We start from the raw sequence: 22,675 nt of genomic DNA, 5'->3' as shown, positions 1-22,675 counted from the left end.
TATACTACTTTAAGAAATCTTAAGAAGCTACTAGAATGTGTCCTGCTTTTTTTATGTAGTTAACAATAACTGAAAAAATAAAAATGCTATTGTAAGATGAAGTGTCTGAAATGCATGTGTTGTTCCACGTCAATAGCTTTAAAACATTAAAAGGGCCCAAAAATGTATTTACTGTATGTACATAATCTCACAAAAGCATTTATACAAGACAACCGTTGTTTAAAAATAGCCAACTACAAGCTTTTTACAAGTGTCCATTTTAATACATTTGTGACTCTTGATTCTACATACTAATTTGTGAGAAAGCATTTCATAGCTAAATCTGCAAACCATCTCCCTAAAGCTAAACTCATAATGCTTCGTCCCAATCAACGACTCCATCCTTCTCCTCTTCAACAGGCTCACACTCCAGTGGCATCACAAATTCCAGACCGGGAGGCAAATCTTCAGCCTTCGCCTGTCCAGCTGCATGACTGGCCCGGGACCTTCGGCCCCTCCCGCGTGGCTTCTTTGTGTGTATGCGTTGGTGGCACAGAAAGCCATTCTCTGAGAGCTGGTATACTTTGCAGACTTCACAGTAGTACGGCGTGATCATGGTGTGCTTGTCCAAATGTTTAATGTAGGAATCGGACTTGTGAAAGTTTTGGTCGCAAAAGCGACAGGTCAGTCTGTGGCCGATGTGCTTTGTAACGTGGTTGTGAAGGGCGGCCTTCGCGTCAAACTCCTCACTGCACACCGGGCAAGGAAACTTCGCTTCAACCAAGTGATTCAGCTCGTGCTTCCTGAGACTCGACTGTTTCGGAAACTTCCTGCCGCACTGAGCACAGACGAACGACATCAACGTTTCGACATCGGCGTGGATTTTTTGGTGGGCCTTCAAGAACGCTTTGAGTGCAAAGTCCTTCCCACACTGGTTACAGTGGTAAGCTTTATGTTTGGAGTAGGGGACGCCGACTATGTGTTGCTTAAGCACACCTTTATTCCGCAAACTATCACCACAGTGGGAAGAGTGAAATTGCTTCTTGTCATCCTGATAAACCAGCTCATTCGCAGGTTCAGTTTTCATTTGACCCTCGTCAGTCTCAGTTCCCATTTCCAGCTTTTCAGCGGCAGGACCGGGCTCCTCCAATTTTACCTTGACTGAATTTGGCCTGAGAGCGTCAGCAGACTCCGGACTCAGCTGGTACTCAACTGGCTCTTCCTTCACACAATCCAAAGAAAAGGTCCCATGGACATCGGCGTCACTCTCTTCGCTCGGTCCAGATCCAGCCGCATGTTCCTGAATGGCAATCGGGGGAGGAAAGTGTTACGCAGCAGCGACCGTTGGATGAATACACGTGTTTATACAGCTCTGGGGAGGGGAATTAAGAAACTGCAGCAACATTCAGTCGATGGGCTTGTATTTATGTAGTTTTGCCAATCATTACATAATATAATTATATTTCATCTTTGACATCCAAAACCAGATTAAACAGTAAAACCAAACTTTTTCTTGATTGGTGAATTATGTTTTTTTTTTTTTTTAAGTGGTCCCTTATTTTGCAGCAGAACTATATACGCCCCAGACTGAAGACACAGAGACGGATTGTGTGCATATTATGCCATGATTGGTCAATGACTATTTTAAAAGTCATCATGCCATTTATTTCTCCAGGAGTAATAACTTTCCTGGCTATGAACAAAAGTCTTTATGTAGATATAGTTGTGAGAGCTGAGCAAAAAAAATGAACTTTTGTTAGATTTTTGAGTGAAACCTAAATTTCTAATTTTCTAACATTAGCTCATTTGATTTTGTAATATTCAATACTTCAATCCTCTGGAGTCTGAGGGTTAATGCAGGTATTCTGGTGAACATATTTGGATTCCAAAGCATTTCTTTTTTTCCCCAGCACAAACTTATCTACAATAATACCGCAGGAGTAAATGGGTCCAAATAATATGCGGATTGCAAATTTACTGTAACAAATCGGGCAGTTTTTGACACTTACTGGAACACTGCACTTCATGCAACAATTAATGCTACAAGCTGCAAAGTTTCATTAATGGTTTAATGGAGGTTATAAAAGAGCAGCTGCATGTCCAACGTACGCATGATCTGACTAGTCCACTATCACAATATTTGTTTGGATTAGGCGGCCCTAATACATATATAAGGAAAGCAAAGGTGTATTTTAGATTCTTACCCCACAATTTTTCACAAGACAACAATTCTGTGTTTAAGGGGATTTTGCGTGTCATTATTTGTAGTTTACGGAGACCCCCTGCAATGTAGTAGAAATTTTTTTTAAGACAGAAGATGGGTGGAAATTTTTTTTAAGGCACACGAGGAAGGCAAATATATAATCAGTTATACATTCAGTTCTTTCAGCCAATAGGGCTGCGCTAATTTGCATCTGGCCGCCTCTGGGGGTAGCAAGGCGAGGTCCTACCCACGGTTAGGATGAGTTAGTGGGAAATTGGGTAATTGGAGGGAACTGGAGTAGGCCGGGGCGTCATGTGGGTCTTGAATGAATGCCTCCGGAGATACAATGGAGATACTCATCTGTCTCTTCCATCCCCATCACGAAGCCCGTTCGCTACTAATAGATATATGTATATATACATACGCACATACATATATAAATCACATACGGCAGAACATCACACTGAGGAAACGAGGCCCCCCCGCGGGCCCCGGTGACGTTCCTCACCGCTTCCACCGGGTCCTGCGGCCGCAGCACCGTGGGCACGGCGTGCACGTGTAATATGAGGCGCGTCCCGGAGGCCATCTTCAGCTTCGTGAAGCTGTCCGCCGAGAAGTGTCTCCCGCAGACCCGGCTGCCCTCCGCCGCCTCGCGTCCCGCGTTGCTGCGCCGCACGAACCGCAGCCACCGCTGCCGCCGGAGCGGCTCCTCCGGCAGCAGGTAGTGGATGACCGTGTCCGATGTGTTCGGGCAGCCGCCGACCGCGCATTTGTGCACCATACAGAGGCCGGACTGCCTCGCTTATAACGTCGGAAAAGAAGAAGCGCGGAGCTAACATGGCGCTAACATGCTAACGAGCGCCTCCTCTTCTATTTCACTTCCACTGGGCACTTCCTGCCGGGCGACGGGGGTACCGCCACCTACCGGCAGCCCGCAGTATTAGCAGAGCTTCAACACGACCGGGTCTTCATCGCTTACGAAGCAGCCAAGAAGCCAGTTTTGTGAAAGGGGCTTTTGTATGTCATGACTTGTAATTTACAGCCATGCAAGACTTATAACTTCACAACAAGTATGATGTATTATGGGTAAACACATACATACAACTTTCAAATTTCACGCTCAAGACGTAAACAGCTACAGTGAGTAGGAACAACTCCAGAGTTACAATAAATGTCAAAAGAAAGTAACAAAACACACAAAAAAAGGTTGATTTGTGTGAAAGTGATGTCCTGCTGACACAACGAAATATGTTCTCTGCTTTTAACCCATCACTCTTAGAGCCCTGGGAGCAGTGTGTGGGGACGGTATTTACTCAGTGACACCTTGGCAGATCGGGACTTGAACCAGCAACCTTCTGATCACGGGGCTGCTTCTTTAACCGCCTGGCCACCACTTGAATTACTGATTGTGAAAATTGCTGGTACTGGCACTAGATTTAAGTGAGAAATCAACTGATCCTAGGTATTATATACAGACCACCAGGTCCATTCTCTACTTTTAAGCAGATTTTAAGCCAATTTGTCATTGTGTTGGCATTGTAACTGAAAACCTGATTGTCCACCCTTATGTTCCAGTTCTCTCAGACCACTTCTTAATCACAATTAATGTTCAGAAGTCTTCACTTACACCCATCATGATGAAGTGCTTCGAGAGGCTGGTCATGAAACATATGAAGACCCTGCTGCCCTCCACCCTGGACCAACTGCAATTCGCCTATCGTCCGAACCGCTGCAAAGACGATGCCATCATTCCTCAGCATGATGGTGTTGTTAAAAAAAATATTAATGGAAAAGTTTTTACTGATCGCATAAATTCAGAAAGTTTGGCTATCTATTTGTTAAAATGGCCATTCTGGCATAAAACTGCAAATCAGAAGTCTTCTGATGCACATGACAATCAGGGTGAAAAATACAGAATGATAAATACTTTCAACAGAACTATTTATCACATCAAGTCACATGAATACCTCAGTGGTAAAGATGAGCATTTGTTCATGACAATTTCCAGTCTCACCCAGCAGAAGGGTAAATTGTCCTTCCAGTGTTGCATACTGACTAGTTATTGTGTATATATTGTGTATATAGGAGGGGAATTCACTGTTCATTCAGGGCAGTTTTATTTCTGAAACAGACACAAATGTCACCATGAAGTGATGTACACAACCACAATTCACAACAGCATATGCAAAGACTTTATATATATTATTCAATAAATATATTGTATGTATATATATATAATTCATAATCACGAGAGTAAAATTAACTTTGGAATAATATACTAATTAATTAACTATTTTATAAGACCATGAAGAAACAGGAGAAGAATGTGTTCAGTTTTTTTAAATATATCTGTCATGACATCAGGTCCTGTGTTGATTCAACTACTGTCGTGACCAGACTGTGTCAGCAGAGGGCGCCAAAGGCACGAACTCAAATTTGGCGGTTGCGTGAAGAGTGAAGATGCTAGTTGGACGAAATCGTTCGATTAAAAACAGAACCGCCGACCGGTCGCCATGACAACTATAAATAAAACGTAGATTGGCTCCTGATTGGCCGGGGCGCCTTCATGTTAAAAAAACTCGCCGACTACCTGACTTGGCTGCTTGCTGCTCGCTTTCAAGACCCAAAAGCCTTTTTTCCGCGATTTTACTGAGCTTTGTTCATCTTTACACCAAAGGAGGAGAAGGAGAGGAGATATTTGAGATATTGTTCCTTTTTGCAGGGTTTTAACTTGGCTTTTTCTTGCAGGATTCTGTCAGTTATTGTATTATTATTGCTATAATATTATTGTTCTTGTGTAATGAACACGTTTAGTTTTCAGCACCATGAGCGCTCGGCCCCGAGACGAATTCGGACTCCACCGGGCTGAAGAGCCCTTGGAGGCCGAGAAGGATGGTGGAACGCGGCGGCTGCTGCTGCTCCACCTTCTCACGGCGCTGAACAACCAGCTCACCGAGCGCAGCTTCCACCAGCAGCTGGAGAAGGTGGCGGCGCTGAACATCAAAATGTATAAATACATTATAATTTTTCTTCGTCTAGCACCTAACAATCTCTGAGCATGCTCTTCACTGACAAGTCTGAGCCTTATCAGGGCTCTTAGTTTGTAAACTCAATATTCTATAGAAATCGAACGAGAATTGCTGGTGTCTTCCTCTTGTAAGTCGCTTTGGATAAAAGCGTCTGCTAAATAAAGTAAAGTAAAAGTAAAGTAAAGTAATCACCACCCAGGAGCGGCTGCAACCAAACCAATTAACGTGGGAGATGCCACATGTCCAGTCCTAGAATAAAACAAGCCCAAGTTACAGAGCGATAATTACACAATTAAATTAAAATAGTATTTAATGATTGAATGCGTAACTAGTTCGCTAAATTGTTTGTCACTTGGAACCAGTGTATTCACTACAACAACAACACTAAGAACGGCAGAATTATGAAACAATATTCTATAGCTACCATTAATGCAACGTTATATTTACACATTCTAATGTTTACATTCCATCACACATTTATTTATCATAACGTTAATTCCTGAAGCATATTTCCTGTCTGTACGCCTCGCTAAACTCTCCCCCCCCTACAGGCGAAATACGGGCAAGCAGCCTGCTCAGCTCAGCGGCGTTTAAGGTGGAACGGACAAGTCACGTGGGATCGAACTGCCACAATGACACATTGTTGCATGTAGTATGTCGCGTGACATAATTACAGAATGGGGCTCGTCACGATGACATAGTCGCCGCTGATTATCGCTGTGACGTCACAGGGAGTGGGTGTGGGTGTTTGTACATTTACGGCATTTACCAGGCGCCCTTGTCCAGAGCGACTTACAACCAGTAGTTACAGGGGACAGTCCCCCCCCCCGGAGCAACTCAGGGTTAAGTGTCTTGCTCAGGGACGCAGTGGTACTAAGTGGGATTTGAACCCGGGTCTTCTGGTCCATAGGCTGCTATTCATCTTTAGGCCAAAACGCTCCTGTCTCTTTAAGCCAGGGAGCGACGGCGATGAGCAGGGCGACGAGCTGAAGTCACGACGCCCTTAATCCACACTGCAGCTCGAGGGGAACCGAGTCGGGGGAGCGGAGGGGGAAAGACGAGCAAACAGGCCGCGCCGTGCGAAATGCCTCACGGCCCGGGCACGGGGCGAAATTTGTCACGCGTGTGCGTGTGGCCCTCCGGGAGAAAATGCGTGTGTCGTGAAAACATGTCCACGCTAGGCTAAACCGGCCTCTGCGCGGCACTCGCCACTAGAAAAGGTAAGTTGTCACTATTCGGTACTAGGCGGCTACGTGGGTTAGCAAGCGAGAACGGAGGCTGCAGTGCTCCATTTAAACTGCTGTGTAGCTTTTGTGTAAATATTATGTACTGGGGAAAAGCATTTTTTTGGTTATATTCACTCTGTTGTATTAAATAGCATCTAACACCGTCGTTTCTCTATAGAATTAAAGACCTTATTCTTTCCTTCATCGTATTTTTTGTAGGTAACTATTTAAACGAAGAGGTTTGTAGTGCACATGCGCATTGCGGATCTTGCGCTTTCTGCTGGTCTGCACTACACGTGGTGAATGGGTTCTGTGATTTCTTGACAGGTCTTTACTTACCTTCAACACTGAAACCTTGGGGCCATTGTTGGACGTAAGATGCTTTTAAGAAGGAAGGGGAGTGCCTCAGTTGAACCTCGCCTGCCGCTGCCATGGACTGGGTCGACCGATGACCCGTTAACAGTTGGCCTCTTCATTTAGATCCAGGTGTAGTCGGGACCTGCTCAGACACAATCCAGTAAGACCTACAAGTTATAATAATAACAATTTATAAAAGGCTCACAATTATGCATAATTATACATACATTATTCACAATTATGCGTCCCTTTTTGTCCGGTTGCCACCTTCGAACAATAGGTGTCTGTGGCAGTCATCTGTAAAAGCCAGAGAGTGTCAGAGAGGTTTATTTCGCTCAAGAGGGTTGTGTCAATTTCTGTGTAGCGCCACAAAGGGCTCTCTGATCATTTACATAGCCAGTAAAACAGTGTGGTCTTTCAGTCCTGCCTTTCCTGTGAATGTGTGTATATCTGTTTTTTTTTTTCTGCATTCGCTGTGCCCGTCAGTACAGAAGGTGCCCATTAAGAGGTCCGCCGTGCTCATATGGGCTCTCGTTGCCTTTGGTTACTGTGTCCTTACGCAACGGGACAGAACCCCTCCTTCAACGTCCTACACACACACATATTTCTGTCCGCAAGGTATTGGGCAGGGGTGTGAGTCTGTGGACTCAGTGCGTCAGTGTGTCTATGTAGGCGGACCGACTTAAATAAAACGACCGCGTTTTCTCTCGGCCCCCCTGGTGTCGGTAGAAGCTGAATAATTCAGCAGCGGTGAGAGAAGCAGGATGCTCCCGAATCAAGAGCTCTGTGTGCACGCAAAGCGGCAGCGTTCAAGGGGCTAACAGGGACAGGCGAATCAATTCGGACCTGGTAAGAACCTGTGTGCTTGTTATATGCCTTCACAGGAAAGTCTGTTTCTAGAGCCTCGATTCTTGGTTTTGTATCGCTCCTTAAAAGAAATCCTTGGCCAGAATAGCTGGTCATGGCCTACAGCCCAGCCTGTGCCATATTTATAGCACTTGTGAAATAGTAGTTACTTCCTCTGCAACTATATAAAGGACTCCTACCTCGAACACTGTGGCTTCCAGGGATGGCTTTAAGGGTTAAAGATGAGCGGAATGAAGGGCCCTCAAAAAGATCTGCCTGAGGTGCTGCAGGCTGCCGACGATCTGGGTCATGTTATGGAAATAAACCAGCAGGTCTCAACTCCTTCCGGCGTCCAGGTCGTATTACGGAATTACCGTGAATGGGGCATCGCTGGTTGCCTCAGGACGGTTAGACGGGTGGGAATATGTGAGTGGCTGTGAACGCGATCTATGTACATTTTGACTGTTGGATAGCTGCCACCGCAGAAAGACGAAGCTTTACGTTTAGTTTTAACTGAGGGGAAAAACCACGAGCAGGACAGAAGTGGGGATATTGCCGCTTTTCTTCGAGTAGATGCTCTGTGTGCTCTGCTGAGCAGTGAGTCAGCAGGATTAAATTGAGCAAGGGCGACTATATGCTCCAAAAACACAAAAGAGAACACCCACCGATGGCTAAATCTTCCTTTTTTCTGCGTGTTAATGGTGGTCCCAGATTACATGTATTACAGATTACAAGGGTGGTAGTAGCCTAGTGGGTTAGACACTCGCCTGTGAACCAGGAGACCCAGGTTCAAATCCCACTTACTACCATTGTGTCCCTGAGCAAGACACTTAACCCTAAGTTGCTCCAGGGAGACTGTCCCTGTAACTACTGATTGTAAGTCGCTCTGGATAAGGGCGTCTGATAAATGCTGTAAATGTAATTACATACATCAGCAGAGACCATAATGCGTGTAGTATGCCTCACTTATATGCTTCCTTATTTTAACGTGTGTGTGTGTTTGTATAGCGATCTGGACATAACCATGCAGCCAGATGAGAGCACAGAGTGGCTTATGGAGCTGCTGACAGACGTCCAGCTCCAGCAGTATTTCCTACGCATCCGCGACGACCTGAATGTCACGCGCCTCTCCCACTTTGATTACGTCAAGAATGAGGACCTGGAGAAGATTGGCATGGGCCGGCCGGGTGGGTGCCCTGTGCTGACTGCTATGCTGGGTCTTAGTCATTTCCTCCGCCTGTGTTCACAGATTGTTCAAGCCAAGAAAGCGAACTCCGGAGAAATGAAAGGGTCCTTTCTTAAATCCTCGATGACTGTTGCGGCGACTAGCACTCAGCAGTGTGGTTCACTTTTTCACGCAGCAATTCTGTTTCAGCACAAAGGAATAATAGTACACTGTTGTTTTTATTATTTTACGAAAGCTTCCATTGAATTATGCATTAATATGCATATTACATTCTGGAAGGTTCAGTAAGTGACGTAAATGTCACATCTGATTTAGTCTCCTCACCAAGGCCCACTCACAACATTAATCAGCGTTCCAGTGAATGGAAGGTCTGCGTCTGCTTTCAGAACAGTTGCTTCATGTGTGCAGCACTCGGTGACGGTCATTGTGATTTTTGCCAAACCTGTTGTGTGAAATAATGAATGTGGTGGTGTGTGTATTGTGGTGGTTGATGAGTTATGCATCATGTGTTTTTGTGTGTCAAAGGTCAAAGACGTCTTTGGGAGGCTGTGAAGAGAAGACGGGCCATGTGTAAACGCAAGTCCTGGATGAGTAAGGTAGGCTACTAATTCTTAATGTGACCAGTTATTTATTATAACACGTCTTACCCGTTTATATCTCTTGTTTTCAAATGTTATTATATTATTCTATTGATGTTGATTTTCATTCAATTAAAAACCTGTTTTGTGTTCCATATATGATTGTGTATTTTTGTGTCCAAACAATAAAATGTTCGTAGGCATTGCATGTAATGCAGCTACATCAGTCTCAGCTGCAGTCTCTGTGTCTGGGCCAGCAGGTGTTTACAGGGAAGCGCACTGATACGGAGCCCCAGGCAGCTGCAGTGTTCAGTGGATCTTCACCCACGCCGGGACAGATTGAGGAGCAGTCGGCAGCCCTCACCTGCCTCATCTGCGACCGAGACCTCACACTCCTGGAGAGGTTGGGGGATGGTTCCTTTGGGGTTGTGAAGCGTGGGGAGTGGCAGGCTCCCTCTGGAAGAGTGGTGAGTACAAATCGAAAGCAGAGGGAATGATGGGGAAATAAAACTAAAAATGACTAAATACATGTATGCAGTTTTGCTGACATCTCTGATGTCATTTGGCCTTTTGTCCCACAGCTCAGCGTGGCAGTGAAATGCCTAAAAACTGATGTTCTTGAGCAATCAGATGGCCTAGATGACTTTATTCGGGAAGTGAATGCCATGCACTCTTTGGATCATCAGAACCTTATCCGACTGTATGGCGTGGTCCTCACACACCCAATGAAAATGGTATGACACACTCTATTTAACTTTCATATCAGTTTACACCCTAGTTCTCCTTACTAACACTCCTAACACCCATTACTATTACTCTTCCAAGTGACTCTTCCAAGTAGGGTGGTAGTAGCCTAGTGGGTAACACACTCGCCTATGAACCAGAAGACCTGGGTTCAAATCCCACTTACGACCATCGTGTCCCTGAGCAAGACACTTAACCCTAAGTTGCTCCAGGGAGACTGTCCCTGTAACAACTGATTGTAAGTCGCTCTGGATAAGGGCGACTGATAAATGCTGTAAATGTAAATGACTCATATAGGTTGAACAGTGTCATTGTGATGCACAATGACACTGCACAAAAACATATGTGTGGGTGATCAAGGTTGAATTGCTTGTGCGTTGCACATTGCTCATTTAACCACTTTGGAAAATGTACATCATATGTGTCCATTTTTTCTCTGGTAAAGGTGACTGAGCTGGCACCTCTTGGTTCACTCTTGGACAGGCTGAGGAAGAGACAGGGCCACATCCTGATTGCAGTGCTATGCCGCTATGCTGTGCAGATTGCCTGCGGCATGGCTTACCTGGAGTCCCGTCGCTTCATCCACCGTGACCTTGCCGCACGCAACGTTCTGCTGGCCTCTAATGACCTTGTCAAGATTGGTGACTTTGGCCTCATGAGAGCCCTGCCAAAAAATGATGATCATTATGTTATGCAAGAGCATCACAAAGTCCCATTTGCCTGGTGAGGATAAAACGATATGTAAAGGCACCAACACGTTGACTAGCATCTGTGGGAGATGTACCCTGTGCATAAGTTATTAGAAACACTGAGGTTTAAAAAAAGTTGTCACACAAATATAGAAAAAAAAAAAAACTTTAGGATGACTTGATAACAATTGGCATGTTTAGAATGCTTTACGGAGGTGGAAATGTAAGATAAACCTCAAATCTGTCAGTTTAGTTTAGTTGTTACCTAAACCTAGTGCTTTGTGTTGCATAGGTGTGCTCCAGAAAGCTTGAAGACACGAACGTTCTCACATGCCAGCGACACATGGATGTTTGGTGTGACCGTATGGGAGATGTTCAGCCATGGACAGGAGCCATGGCTGGGACTCAACGGCAGCCAGGTTTGTGCAATATTTCAACTATTGCATGTTTGCTCTAGTAATTGAACCTTCAGTCTAAATAAAATCCATTTCCCCTCAAAATGCATTCAATCTTTTAGGGTAGAGGTTTTAAAGGAACTCTGCTGGTGGGTTGTTCCGAATGTCTCCATGTAAACTCAGGGCTCGGGGAGATGTTCATACCACTTATAGAACTTGTTCTTCTCAGGCCTCCTATGCACCTGTAATAGGGGCAGTGGTGGCCTAGCAGGTAGGGATGCACTGATATCAGCCCCGATACCACATTTTCTAAAGTACTTGTGCTCGTTAAAAGTCCCCCGATACCACGGTCTGAGAAATGTCTGTTTGAGCCACGTGTAAGGGGTTAATCACAGGCACTGAGCGCCCGCCCCCAGCTCGGAGCGGGGAGAAGGCCAGACATGTCAGCCGTGTGGAACTATTTCAAAGGGCATGAAGACGACAAAACAATCCACGTGCTGTGAAAATAACATTGGCAAATAGCACGAGTACATTGAGTGACCAGCCACCCTCGGAGGTAGAAAATGTGGGAAATGTCTCCTCCATGTTCTGGAGCCCAGATATGATGTCCCAAGCCGCCGCTACATGACTGACCTGGAGCTGCCTAAACTACACGACTCCGTGAAAAAACACATCCACAGCCCACTGCAAGCCGCCTCTGCGTTTAGTTTCACCACGGATATTTGGACAAGCAGTGTTAGCCCCGCGTCGCTAATTAGCCTAACCTCCCAGTGGACAGACGAGAGTTTCACGCCGCAACGAGCCATATTAAATGCGAAACAATTCCGCAGCTCGCACACCAGCCAGGCTATAGCGCATGTGTTTGAGCAAATGCATACAACATGCTTTTCATTTGAAATAAATGTTCTTAATTCCAAACTAGTCCCTTGTTGTTAAATTATATGACTAAAGCTGTAAATTTAAATCATGTTTTTAATAAGTGGTCTGTATCGGTAACGCCGGGTACTGAAATGCAAGTACTCGTTCTACAAAAAAGTGGTATTGGTGCAACCCTTCTAGCAGGTAAGGAAAGGACCCGTAATTGGAAGGTTGCCGGTTCGAATCCCAAGCACAGTCCCCGCACACTGCTCCCCGGGGCCCTGTCATAGTTGCCCTCTGCTCACTAAGGGTGATTGTTAAAAGCAGAGGACACGTTTTGTTGTGTGCATTGTGTGCTGTGTATCACAATGACAATCACTTCACTTTCACTTCCCTATGATAAATAAAAAAGGCATCAAAGGTGTATATGGTCAAATATGAAGATATTATTTTGAAAAAAAAAAAAATAATAATTTTTTTGAGCTACCATGTAATTGAGGGTCAGTATGTTAAAGTTCACGTGTACTTTCAGATTTTGCACAAGATTGATAAAGAGTGTGAGAGACTGGTGAAACCTGAGGACTGCCCCCAGGATATTTACAACGTTATGCTGCAGTGCTGGTCTCCCAAACCTGATGACAGACCCACTTTTGTATCCCTAAGGGACTTCTTGGTTGAGGTATGACATTTTTTGACAGGGATCGTATTATTTATGAACAGGGATTATACCTTTACAAAGATACTTGGGTTAAGTCTATTTTTATTTATTTAGCATTTTGTCTCTAGACCATGCCCACAGATATGAGAGCACTGCAAGACTTTGAAGAGCCAGATAAATTGCAGATCCACATGAATGACATAATCACCATCATTGAGGGCAGGTCAGTACCTGCACTACATACCTGTCCACCAACCTGTGTGAAAAGCCTTGTGAAAACCTTTATGTGAGGGAGGCAAATCATTTTATGATTTCTGAATAATAGATGATAGTAGATGATAATAGATGACTATTCAACAAATCACCTATCACAGAAATCAATATTTTTTTACAGTTTGATTTATGTTCTTTTGTTTCACTATAGTGAACATTTGTAGTTTTACTTGCAAACATCCAGTATAATCACTGCTTAATTTGTCTTCTGATCTCCAGGGCAGAAAACTACTGGTGGAGGGGTCAGAACAGACAGACTCTGAAAGTGGGCCAGTTCCCGAGAAACGTGGTTACCTCTGTGGCTGGACTGTCAGCCCATGACATCAGCCGGCCCCTTAAGCACAGTTTCATTCACACAGGCCATGGGGACACCGATCCACACCGCAGCTGGGGTGCCCCAGATAAGATCGATGAGTATGTTCATACAAACTGTTCTTAGTCTAAAATGTGTGTTTTAGCCACCAATTAGTTCTACCACTTAAAAAGATGAGAGGCCTGTAATTTTCATCATAGGTATACCTGAACTATGAGAGACAAAATGAGAAAAAAAATACAAATTTTCCACAATAAATTGCAAATAAATTCTTTAAAAATCAGAGGATGTGATTTTCTGGATTTTTTTTTTTCTCATTTTGTCTCTCATAGTTGAGGTATACCTCTCTCATTTTTTTTAAAGTGGTAGAACTCGCACAATTGGTGGCTGACTAAATACCTTTTTGGCCCTGTGTGTGTGTGTGTGTGTGTGTGTATATATATATAATAAATATAAAGAATGCCAATACTTGCCACTAGAGAGCACCACAGTACTGTAGTACTGTACTCCATTACTACTCCATCCACTCTATTGTAACAAAGATTATAGTGATGAAAATGCACATTTTATATAATTGTATTGCATTTTTTGTGTTAATTATTTAAAGACCATAGAGAGATCTATGAGAATTTTTTTTTTAATATATTAAAACTAAAATGGACCTTTTCTTATCAGGCTGTACCTTGGCAACCCTATGGATCCGCCTGACGTGCTTGGGATGGACCCAGTTACTGCCCGACCCACCAAACTCCCAAGCCGAGCCAAGAGTAAGATTTTTGGCAGGAAGTGCTCTTTAGGTTGCTTTTACTCACACTTTCTTTTTCCCTATGGGGTGAAATATATTTTCTGCTCACTGCTTTTCAATTTTCACCACCATTACTTTCACTCTTAAATTGCTTCTTCCTTTTTATTTTCGGTTTTCCTCACTCACTCTTATGAACTCCTTTTAGAGCAACCTCCTCCTCGGCCTCCTCAGCCTGCAGTTCTGCTTAAGAGTGAGTGGGCTTCTCATTGCCTGACTGCTACTGCAATGCTCTTTCTTTGCTATTCCTTCTTTGCCGTCTCTCTTAGACAGATTGTCTCCGGTGCCTTTATTCTGTTTTGTTTTTCTTTCTTTCTTTCTTTTAATAAAGAGCCATTCTATGACTCAGTCATTGAAGACGATGACCTAATTGTCACCAGCGTAAAGAAACTGTCCTTGTCGAAGCCAGCTTTGGGTTTAAGACTTCGTCCATGGGAGGCCCAAACAGACCGCCTCAGTGAGGTCTCCCTCATCGACTTTGGAGATGACAGCTTCAGCTCCACATCCCCATCACCTATCACAGAAACGCCGCAGACCATTACAACCAAACCGCCCAACAACACAAGTGACTCTATCTTAGACTCACCAGCTCCTCCACAGAGCCCCACTCGCTCCCTTCCCAACCCTCTGCACCCAACCCCAGTGGTAGACTGGGACTCAAGACCTCTGCCCCCACTTCCAGCCTACGATGAGGTGACCCTGGAAGGTGAGGAGCACGAAGATGCGGAGCTGAGGTCCATTAACCAACAGAACAGCCTGCATGATGCTTCCCACACCCAGACACCTTCAGAAGGAGAAACTCCTGGCATTAGCAGCAGCAGTGTGGAGAGGAGAGCTGTGGAAGACAACTTGTTCCTGCCCTCGCGGCCACTGGACGACACCCGTTCCTTTGCACAGTCATCTGAGATTTTCCAGGAGCTGCAGAGGGAGGTGATGGTGAAGTTACGCGTACCTCCAGCTGGACGCTCCCTCCCTTCCTCCCCCATCCCCATGTCAACTGTCCCAGCTGCCCATCGGCAGATCATTCTCCCATCCTCAGATGAGGACAAGCCCCAGGTGCCCCCCAGGGTGCCCATCCCCCCCATGAGGCCTAATAAGAGGGGAGGCGTGTACGGCCGGAGAGCATCCGCTTCCATCGGAGATGAAGGGGACGACTTCGCCAGGCCACCCCAGATCCCACCGAGAGACCGTGCGATTTCCCAGCCTGGCTCACGAGCCCACAGTCCCCTGGGTCTCCACATGGGGTCACCCCAGCAAAGGCCTGCCCTGTGCTGTGTAGGATCGCTCGGCTCTTTCCTCTCCAATCCCTCTTCGTCCTGCTTACCGCCTTCATCCGTCACTCAACCAAAGTCTATGCCCACAACCCACAGCTTTGCCCGGGACCCCCAGTACACAGCTTCTGAGGGGGGGCAGTCTCAGAGCAAGGCCCCCTGTATCCTACCCATTGTATGTGATGGGATGAAGGCCAGCAGCACACACTATTACCTCCTGCCCGAGAGGCCCGCCTATCTGGACAAGTATGACCGCTTCCTGAAGGAGTGCGAGACCGGAGAGGACAGGAAGGCGACCAACATGGCCACCGTCAGACCCATGGTGCAACAGCAGAGCAGTAGCCGACCACAGTACTCATCCACCACCAGCAGCAGCGGATTGAGCGGCTCCCACAGCCTCAACTGGGCAGGAAACCGATCCAGCAATTCACAGGCAGAGACAGACGTGCATGCTAGTGCCTGCTACAGCGTAAAACAAGTGAGTGCATGTTGGGGAGAGGGACTAAAATCCTGATTTAAGTTTAAAGCTTTTGTCCAGCTTTGTGGAGTGAAATAAATCTCAGCATTTTGTTGCTTAATATTTGAGTCTTGTACTGATAAGTGATTCATTTTTCTCATTGGTGTACAAACCTGTTGTTAGGTTCAAGAGGCGGTCCACGGTGTGACAGTAGAAGAGTGTCAGACTGCTTTGCAGAGCCACAGCTGGAACGTTCTGGAGGCAGTGCGCTACCTTAAGGTATTCAGGTTCTCTTAGTTCCTGAAGAAAAGTATGATCAGTTGTTCCATAGTGTTCCATACACTAATGTTGTGTTCCTTATGTTTTACAATTCAAGGTTCATTTACAGTACAGGCCAAAAGTTTGGACACACCTTCTCATTCTATGTGTTTTCTTTATTTTAATGACCATGTACGTTGGTAGATTCTCACTGAAGGCATCAGAACTATGAATGTGGAGTTATGTACTTAACAAAAAAAAATTAAAACATATATTTAATGTTCTAGTTTCTTCAAAATAGCCGCCCTTTGCTCTGATTACTGCTTTGCACACTCTTGTCATTCTCTCGATGAGCTTCAAGAGGTCGTCACCTGAAATGGTTTTCACTTCACCGGTGTGCTTTATCAGGATTAATTAGTGGAATTTCTTGCTTTATCAATGGGGTTGGGACCATCAGACCATCAAGTTCATATTATGGCAAGAACCAATCAGCTAACTAAAGAAAAACGAGTGGCCATCACAAATTTAAGAAATGAAGGTCAGTCAGTCCGGAATATTGCAAAAACTTTAATTGTCCCCTAAGTGGAGTCAGAAAAACCATCAAGCTCTTCAACGAAACTGGCACACCGACCCAGGAAAGGAAGACCAAGAGTAGCCTCTGCTTCTGTTCATCTGAGTCACCAGTCTCAGAAATCGCAAGTTATCAGCAGCTCAGATCAGAGACCAGATAAATGCCACACAGAGTTCTAGCAGCAGACCCATCTCTACATGGAGACTGCCTGAGTCAGGCCTTCATGGTCAAATAGCTGCCAGGAAACCACTGCTAAGGAGAGGAAACAAGCAGAAGTGATTTGGTTTGGCTAAGAAACACAAGGAATGGACATTAGACAAGTGGAAATCTGTACTTTGATGAGTCCAAATTTGAGATCTTTGTGAGACGCAAAAAACGGATTGATTCCACATGCCTGGTTCCCACTGTGACGCATGGAGGAGGAGGTGTGATTGTGTGGAGGTGTTTTGCTGGTGACTGTTGGGGATTTTACTCAAAATTGAAGGCACACTGAACCAGCATGGCTACCACAGCATCCTGCAGCGACATGCCATCCCATCCGGTTTGGACGATCATTTATTTCTCAACAGGACATTGACCCCAAACACACCTCCAGGCTGTGTAAGGGCTATTTGACCAAGAAGGGGAGTGATTGAGTGCTGCGGCAAATGACCTGGCCTCCACAGTCACCAGACCTGAACCCAATCGAGATGGTTTGGGGTGAGCTGAGTGAAGGCAAAGGCAGAGTGGCAGAGTGAAGGCAAAGGGGCCAACAAGTGCTAAAACCCTCTGGGAACTCCTTCAAGACTGTTGGAAAACCATTTCAGGTGACTACCTCTTGAAGCTCATCGAGAGAATGCCAAGAGTGTGCAAAGCAGTAATCAGAGCAAAGAAGAAACTAGAATATAAAACATGTTTTTAGTTATTTCACCACAGGTTCATTCATAGTTTTGATGCCTTCAGTGAGAATCTACCAATGCAAATGGTCATGAAAATAAAGAAAACACATAGAATGAGGTGTGTCCAAACTTTTGGCCTGTGAAAACCTAAAGTGTGGACATTTGGTTACACAGAAGGTTCAGTCTATATCCAGAAAGACACAAGGAACTGTGTGTGTGTGTGTGTGTGGTGCTCTTCTTACTCCTACTCTATCTTGCTGTAGGTGGAGCAGCTGTTCCGTCTCGGCCTGAAAACTCGCTCTGAGTGCCTGGAGGTTCTGCGGAGTTGTGACTGGAACCTTGAGCGGGCCAGCACCCAGATGCTGGACTCTTATGGACCATCAAGGCAGAGGTAGAGGAGTCAGTTGTTATACTTCCTTGTTATTTTGTGGTCTCCTCTCAGGCTTAAATGTTCCCTGACTATTTTTGTGGTTCGGACTCTTGTCTTACAGGCGCTGATGGCTGGTGCTCAAATGAGAAGTTATCTGTTCTTTACAGTCTGTATAAGATTTGTTTCCCATCTGTGATTCTAATCCAACCGAGTCAGCACTTTTATGTGTGTCTTCTACTAGGCAGAAGGCCCAGTAAGTAGACTATAGAAAGGACATTCATCCTGAAGGGACAGGGCCATTATTCAGTGGAAATAAGGAAGCTACTTTTTTTTTTCGTCTTTGCTTAATCAGATCTTTTAGTAATTTTTCAACTGTACAGGGAGTATGTGGAACAGTGAATTAAGGTTGCAGGTCTCAGTAGACGATCATATTAATTAATGGAAAGGAATACCAAGCATGATCCTTTGAGGTTTGTGTTCATTTTACTGTTAAAGGGTAACTGTACATGCAAAAGCCATATGTTTTATCTTTAAAGGTCATTAGGTATACATAATTATAATGATAGGTTGTGGCTGGTAGTAGCTGGCAGTATGTGGTCACATTATTTCAGTTGAATAATATCAGCAGCAGGCAGGAAAAACTGCATCCAACGGCTGACTTGTTTCTGTTACTTTTTCATGAGTCGAGATTTTCCATTATGGCCTGATTCAATACTGAGCAGAATTTCTGTGAACTTCTCAGTCAGTGAAAGTGTTTTTTTTTTTTGTTTTTTTGAGTAAGTTTTTACCAAATATGTAGCACTGATAGAGACACTGGGATTTTTTTTGAGGTGCTATATAAGATATTGCATGCTGGGAGTGTTTGTGAATGTCGTATTTTTTTTTTTAGTTTTGCTAATTTGACAAGTGCTGATAATCCCTCTGCGTGTTTTGTTTCATGGTAGATTCACTCCTGAGATGATAAGATTCGTCATGTACCGTTAACAGTTCATTGAACAAGAAGTATCAAACACAACCAAAGAGGAGTGACTGAGGAAATGGACGTTGACGAGGGAGTTTGCATTGCCCAGAATGAGAAAATGAGTATGTTCTGACATTAGCGAACACTCCTCACATGCCACATCTACGATAGCACCATGACAAGCAGGCTCGCCATGTCTGTCATATACAACTAATTTCTCTTTGTCTCACTGATTTTTAATAGGTTAGGTTGTGTTAAATGCCTGCAAGTATAGGCAAATGCACCTTAGTTGGACCAAACATGACCAAGGGTACTGCGCTGACAATTGGCATCATTGCAACAAAGACCACAGCTTCAGTGTTGCTTATGTGAACTGATACTAACATGTATTTATTTTATTTATTGTTTCAATGTATATTTATTATTGTATTGAATTTTATTTATTTATACCGTTACAACTGGAAAAGCTATTCTAGCTGGTATGAAATGTTTGCGTTTATTTGACTAAAAACTGTCATTCCTGTTATATTCCTGCACAGTTAATGGAGTAATGTTGTTAGTTGGTGTGACTTTCTTACATGTGCCCTGCTGACTCTGTACAACTGCTGTATAAATTAAAATATGCATGGCATGCCTTGCTTTAACAGTGTAGTAATGGCTTGTCTTTAATGGACCGATGGCAACAGACAAGCCTTTAAAGGCTGGTAGTTTAGGGACATCCCTCTTAGTAAAAATATGTTCATTTTTACATGTTCATTTTTACATTTTAAGTAGATATGGATTTTTTTTTTTTTTTTTTTTTGTTAGCGGAAGGTCCTTGTTGTAATCTTGTAGTTATGTTTTCTTGAGTAAGCCTGCTTTTACATGGATCTAGAGAGATTTCTTCAAACGTGCACAGTGCTATATGCACAGTCACCAAGCAGCTTCTGCAAGAATTTTATCCCTGTGCATTTAAATGTGACTCACTAATAAGCTGTAATCATACAGTTAAATGGGTTTTATGTACTAGGTGATAAATGTGAACATTGTATAGTTTATGTATATTTTATATTAAAAGTATAAAAAAAAAAAAAAAACATTTAGCATTGTCATTTTCTGACCTGGAAAAGAAAATATGATCAATTCACCTTTGGAATGCTGGGAGGAAACTGGGCAATCCAGAGAAAACCTGCATCAAAACCGGGAGAGCATTTAAATTCTACACACACACAAGGTCCGAGCCAGGATTCCAACTCACAACTGTGGAGTTGTAATGCAACTCAATTTTCTTAAAATGAATACTGAACACATCCTATCAGTCTTTACATCTTTGCAAAATGCCCTGGGATGTTAAATCTGCCCCCACTAAAGCCATTTTTAACAACAAACTTAAAGCTGGGGTGTACAATACTATGCACAAATACAAACCAGTTAAATTAAAAACCACTGTTAATGTATCAAAAACCCTGTAAACATTAATCGAATATTTCACCCTACCTGGAAGGAATAAAAAATCACCCCACATACTACCTTTGTGTCCCTGAGCAAGACACTTAACCTGGACTTGCACCAGTGGGACTGTTCCTGTAACGCTCTGGATAAGGGACTTTCTAAAATGCCAGAATTACAAATGAAGATTTACATAGGATAATTTAACCACACAATTGGGTTTTAGTGTAAGAATGAAATCAATAGTTCTTAAGCAATGGAAGAGTCTGAGGAGTAGGATAGGAGTTGCATAAGCAATGTTAGATAACATTGAAGACTGAAGTAGTAAAAAAAAACACAGAGGGTTAAAATATAGGCAGGTCAATAATGGGCTCAGGGCAGAGACACAGAATGCAAAGGAGCAGCTGGATAAAGGTTCATAAAATCTCCCACCATACAAAACATGAACAAGTCTGAGGTGTTAAAGAGCATGTAGAGGAGAGATTGGAATTGACCCAGAAGAAAAAGTGGAACTTGACAACCTAGGAATGAGAAGCCTTAGAGATGTGGTGGTAGCAGCCTAGTGGGTAACACACTCGTCTATGAACCAGAAGACCCGGGTTCAATTCCCGCTTACTACCATTGTGTCCCTGAGCAAGACACTTAACCCTGAGTGTCTCCAGGGAGGACTGTCCCTGTAACTACTGATTGTAATATCTCTGGATAAGGGCATCTGGTAAATGCTGTAAATGTAAATGTAGATATAGTAGCGATGAAGGTAGTATGTGGCATCCTTTATGGTATGGTAAATTGTGGTATCCTTAACTCGAAAAAAGCAAAGGGAATCATATTTCATATAGGACCATTCAAACTGATAACAATACACCAGAAAGCTGGTACCTGGAATAACAGGGAATTCAAAACAATGAATCTGGTGACTTGGCGTGCAGGCGCTGCTCCTAAAGGACCTTTTATGACTCTGTAGTGGAATCAGCCATTTTTATGGTGTGGTCGGCTGCGGTGACAGCATCTCTGCTGGGGACAGAAAGAGGCTGAACGGGTTGATCCGGACGGCCAGCTTTACTTTACTTTATTTTTACTTTATTTTGCAGACGCTTTTATCCAAAGCGACTTACAGGAGGAAGACACCAGCAAATCTCGTTTGATTTCTATAAATTTTGAGCCAGCTATGTTCTGGTATGCCCTCTGGACCCAGTGGAGGCAGTGAGTGACAGGAGAATGGTTGCTAAGCTGTCATCCCTGTAAGACAACATCTCCCACCCCATGCAGAAGATCTGGCATCGAGCAGATCTTTCAGTGGCAGGTTCCTGCATTCATGATGTGGGAAGAAGAGATTCAGAAGGTCTTTCCTTCAAACAGTTGTCACACTTTACAACAAATTCTTGCACAACATTTTTTTTTTCTTCATTTCTGAGGAAGCATGCAATCTCTGGGTTGTAACACATACACACACACACACACACACACACACACAAAAAATATTTGATTGTGCTAGTTGTCCCACTTTAAAAGATGAGTGGTCTGTAATTTTCATCACAGGGACACTTCAACTGTGAGACACAGAATGTAAAATAAAGGAAACTGAATTTATTTCAATGGAAAATTTATCATAATGGTTCAGAAAATAGGTATTTAACAAACAAGCAAGAATTCAGTTTCTCACAGTTCTCACCGACATCTTCAACATCTCACCGAGCACCGCTGTTGTTCTGACGTGTCTCAAGGCCACCGTTGCACTTACACCCATCATGATGAAGTGCTGAGGCTGGTCATGAAACATATGCCTGTCATGCCTCTGAAACACATGACCCTGCTACCCTCCACCCTTGACCACTGCAATTTCCCTATCGTCCAAATCGCTCAATGGACCATGCCATTGCCACCACCCTGCATCTGACCCTCACCCACCTGGACAGTAAGGACACATGCGCACGAATGCTGTTCATAGACTTCAGTTCAGCATTCAACACCATCATTCTTCAGCACCTGGTCGAGAAGCTGAGCACCTCCCTCTGCAGCTGGATCTTGGACTTCCTGACTGAGAGACCTCCGTCTGTCCAGATTGTGAACAGCATCTACAATCACTTCACTTTCACTTTCACAGAATCCACGGAGGGTGCTGAAACTCTGTGTTGCCCAGCAACCTGGAATGTATGGAGGAGAGGGCCAAAGTCCCTGCAGCAGTGCGTGAAAACCTTTTCAAGACCTACAGGAAACGTCTGACCTCTTTTTATTCTATTGTATAAAAAATGTATTTCATGCAATAAAATGCAAAATAATTATTTAGCTGTGGGAATAATAAGGATTATTGTATTTCATCCATTTTCTTATTGAGTGCAGCAGTT

At 44.0% G+C, this 22,675-nt stretch overlaps 2 protein-coding genes and 1 long non-coding RNA gene across 8 annotated transcripts; 1 reads left to right on the top strand and 2 right to left on the bottom strand.

Moving 5' to 3' along the window:
- Nucleotides 1–135: 135 nt before the first annotated feature.
- On the bottom strand, nt 136–3,072 carry LOC114766570 (zinc finger protein 16). Its single transcript, XM_028957438.1, has 2 exons — nt 2,691–3,072; nt 136–1,279 (listed from the first exon to the last, which is right to left on the bottom strand). Exons 1-2 carry the CDS (start codon nt 2,961–2,963, stop codon nt 350–352), a joined length of 1,203 nt encoding a protein of 400 aa, XP_028813271.1. The 5' UTR covers nt 2,964–3,072; the 3' UTR covers nt 136–349.
- A 2,981-nt stretch (nt 3,073–6,053) lies between these two features.
- On the top strand, nt 6,054–19,952 carry tnk2a (tyrosine kinase, non-receptor, 2a). Of its 6 annotated transcripts, XR_003742817.1 has the most exons (18): nt 6,054–6,431; nt 6,765–6,954; nt 8,649–8,827; nt 9,352–9,422; nt 9,665–9,871; nt 9,986–10,138; nt 10,594–10,871; nt 11,130–11,256; nt 12,623–12,769; nt 12,877–12,971; nt 13,241–13,435; nt 14,010–14,101; nt 14,285–14,329; nt 14,468–15,885; nt 16,048–16,143; nt 17,835–17,962; nt 18,886–19,024; nt 19,146–19,948. XR_003742817.1 is itself a non-coding variant. In XM_028957284.1 (17 exons), exons 3-17 carry the CDS (start codon nt 8,665–8,667, stop codon nt 18,923–18,925), a joined length of 3,255 nt encoding a protein of 1,084 aa, XP_028813117.1. In that variant the 5' UTR covers nt 6,054–6,431; nt 6,765–6,954; nt 8,649–8,664; the 3' UTR covers nt 18,926–19,950. The 6 variants fall into 6 exon arrangements, 3 of the variants coding, with proteins under 3 accessions (XP_028813117.1, XP_028813138.1, XP_028813129.1); XM_028957284.1 differs by having other exon boundaries at nt 18,886–19,950; XR_003742823.1 differs by lacking the exon at nt 14,285–14,329 and having other exon boundaries at nt 6,055–6,431; nt 19,146–19,947.
- On the bottom strand, nt 6,782–7,984 carry LOC114766640 (uncharacterized). Its single transcript, XR_003742837.1, has 3 exons — nt 7,841–7,984; nt 7,022–7,091; nt 6,782–6,936 (listed from the first exon to the last, which is right to left on the bottom strand). It is a non-coding gene; the product is annotated as an uncharacterized LOC114766640 (long non-coding RNA).
- Nucleotides 19,953–22,675: the final 2,723 nt, after the last annotated feature.

Source organism: Denticeps clupeoides, chromosome 2, assembly GCF_900700375.1.
Source record: "Denticeps clupeoides chromosome 2, fDenClu1.1, whole genome shotgun sequence".
Taxonomy (NCBI): domain Eukaryota; kingdom Metazoa; phylum Chordata; class Actinopteri; order Clupeiformes; family Denticipitidae; genus Denticeps; species Denticeps clupeoides.
The sequence above is the reverse complement of the archived record's forward strand: the minus strand, read 5'-3'. Positions and strand labels throughout refer to the sequence as shown.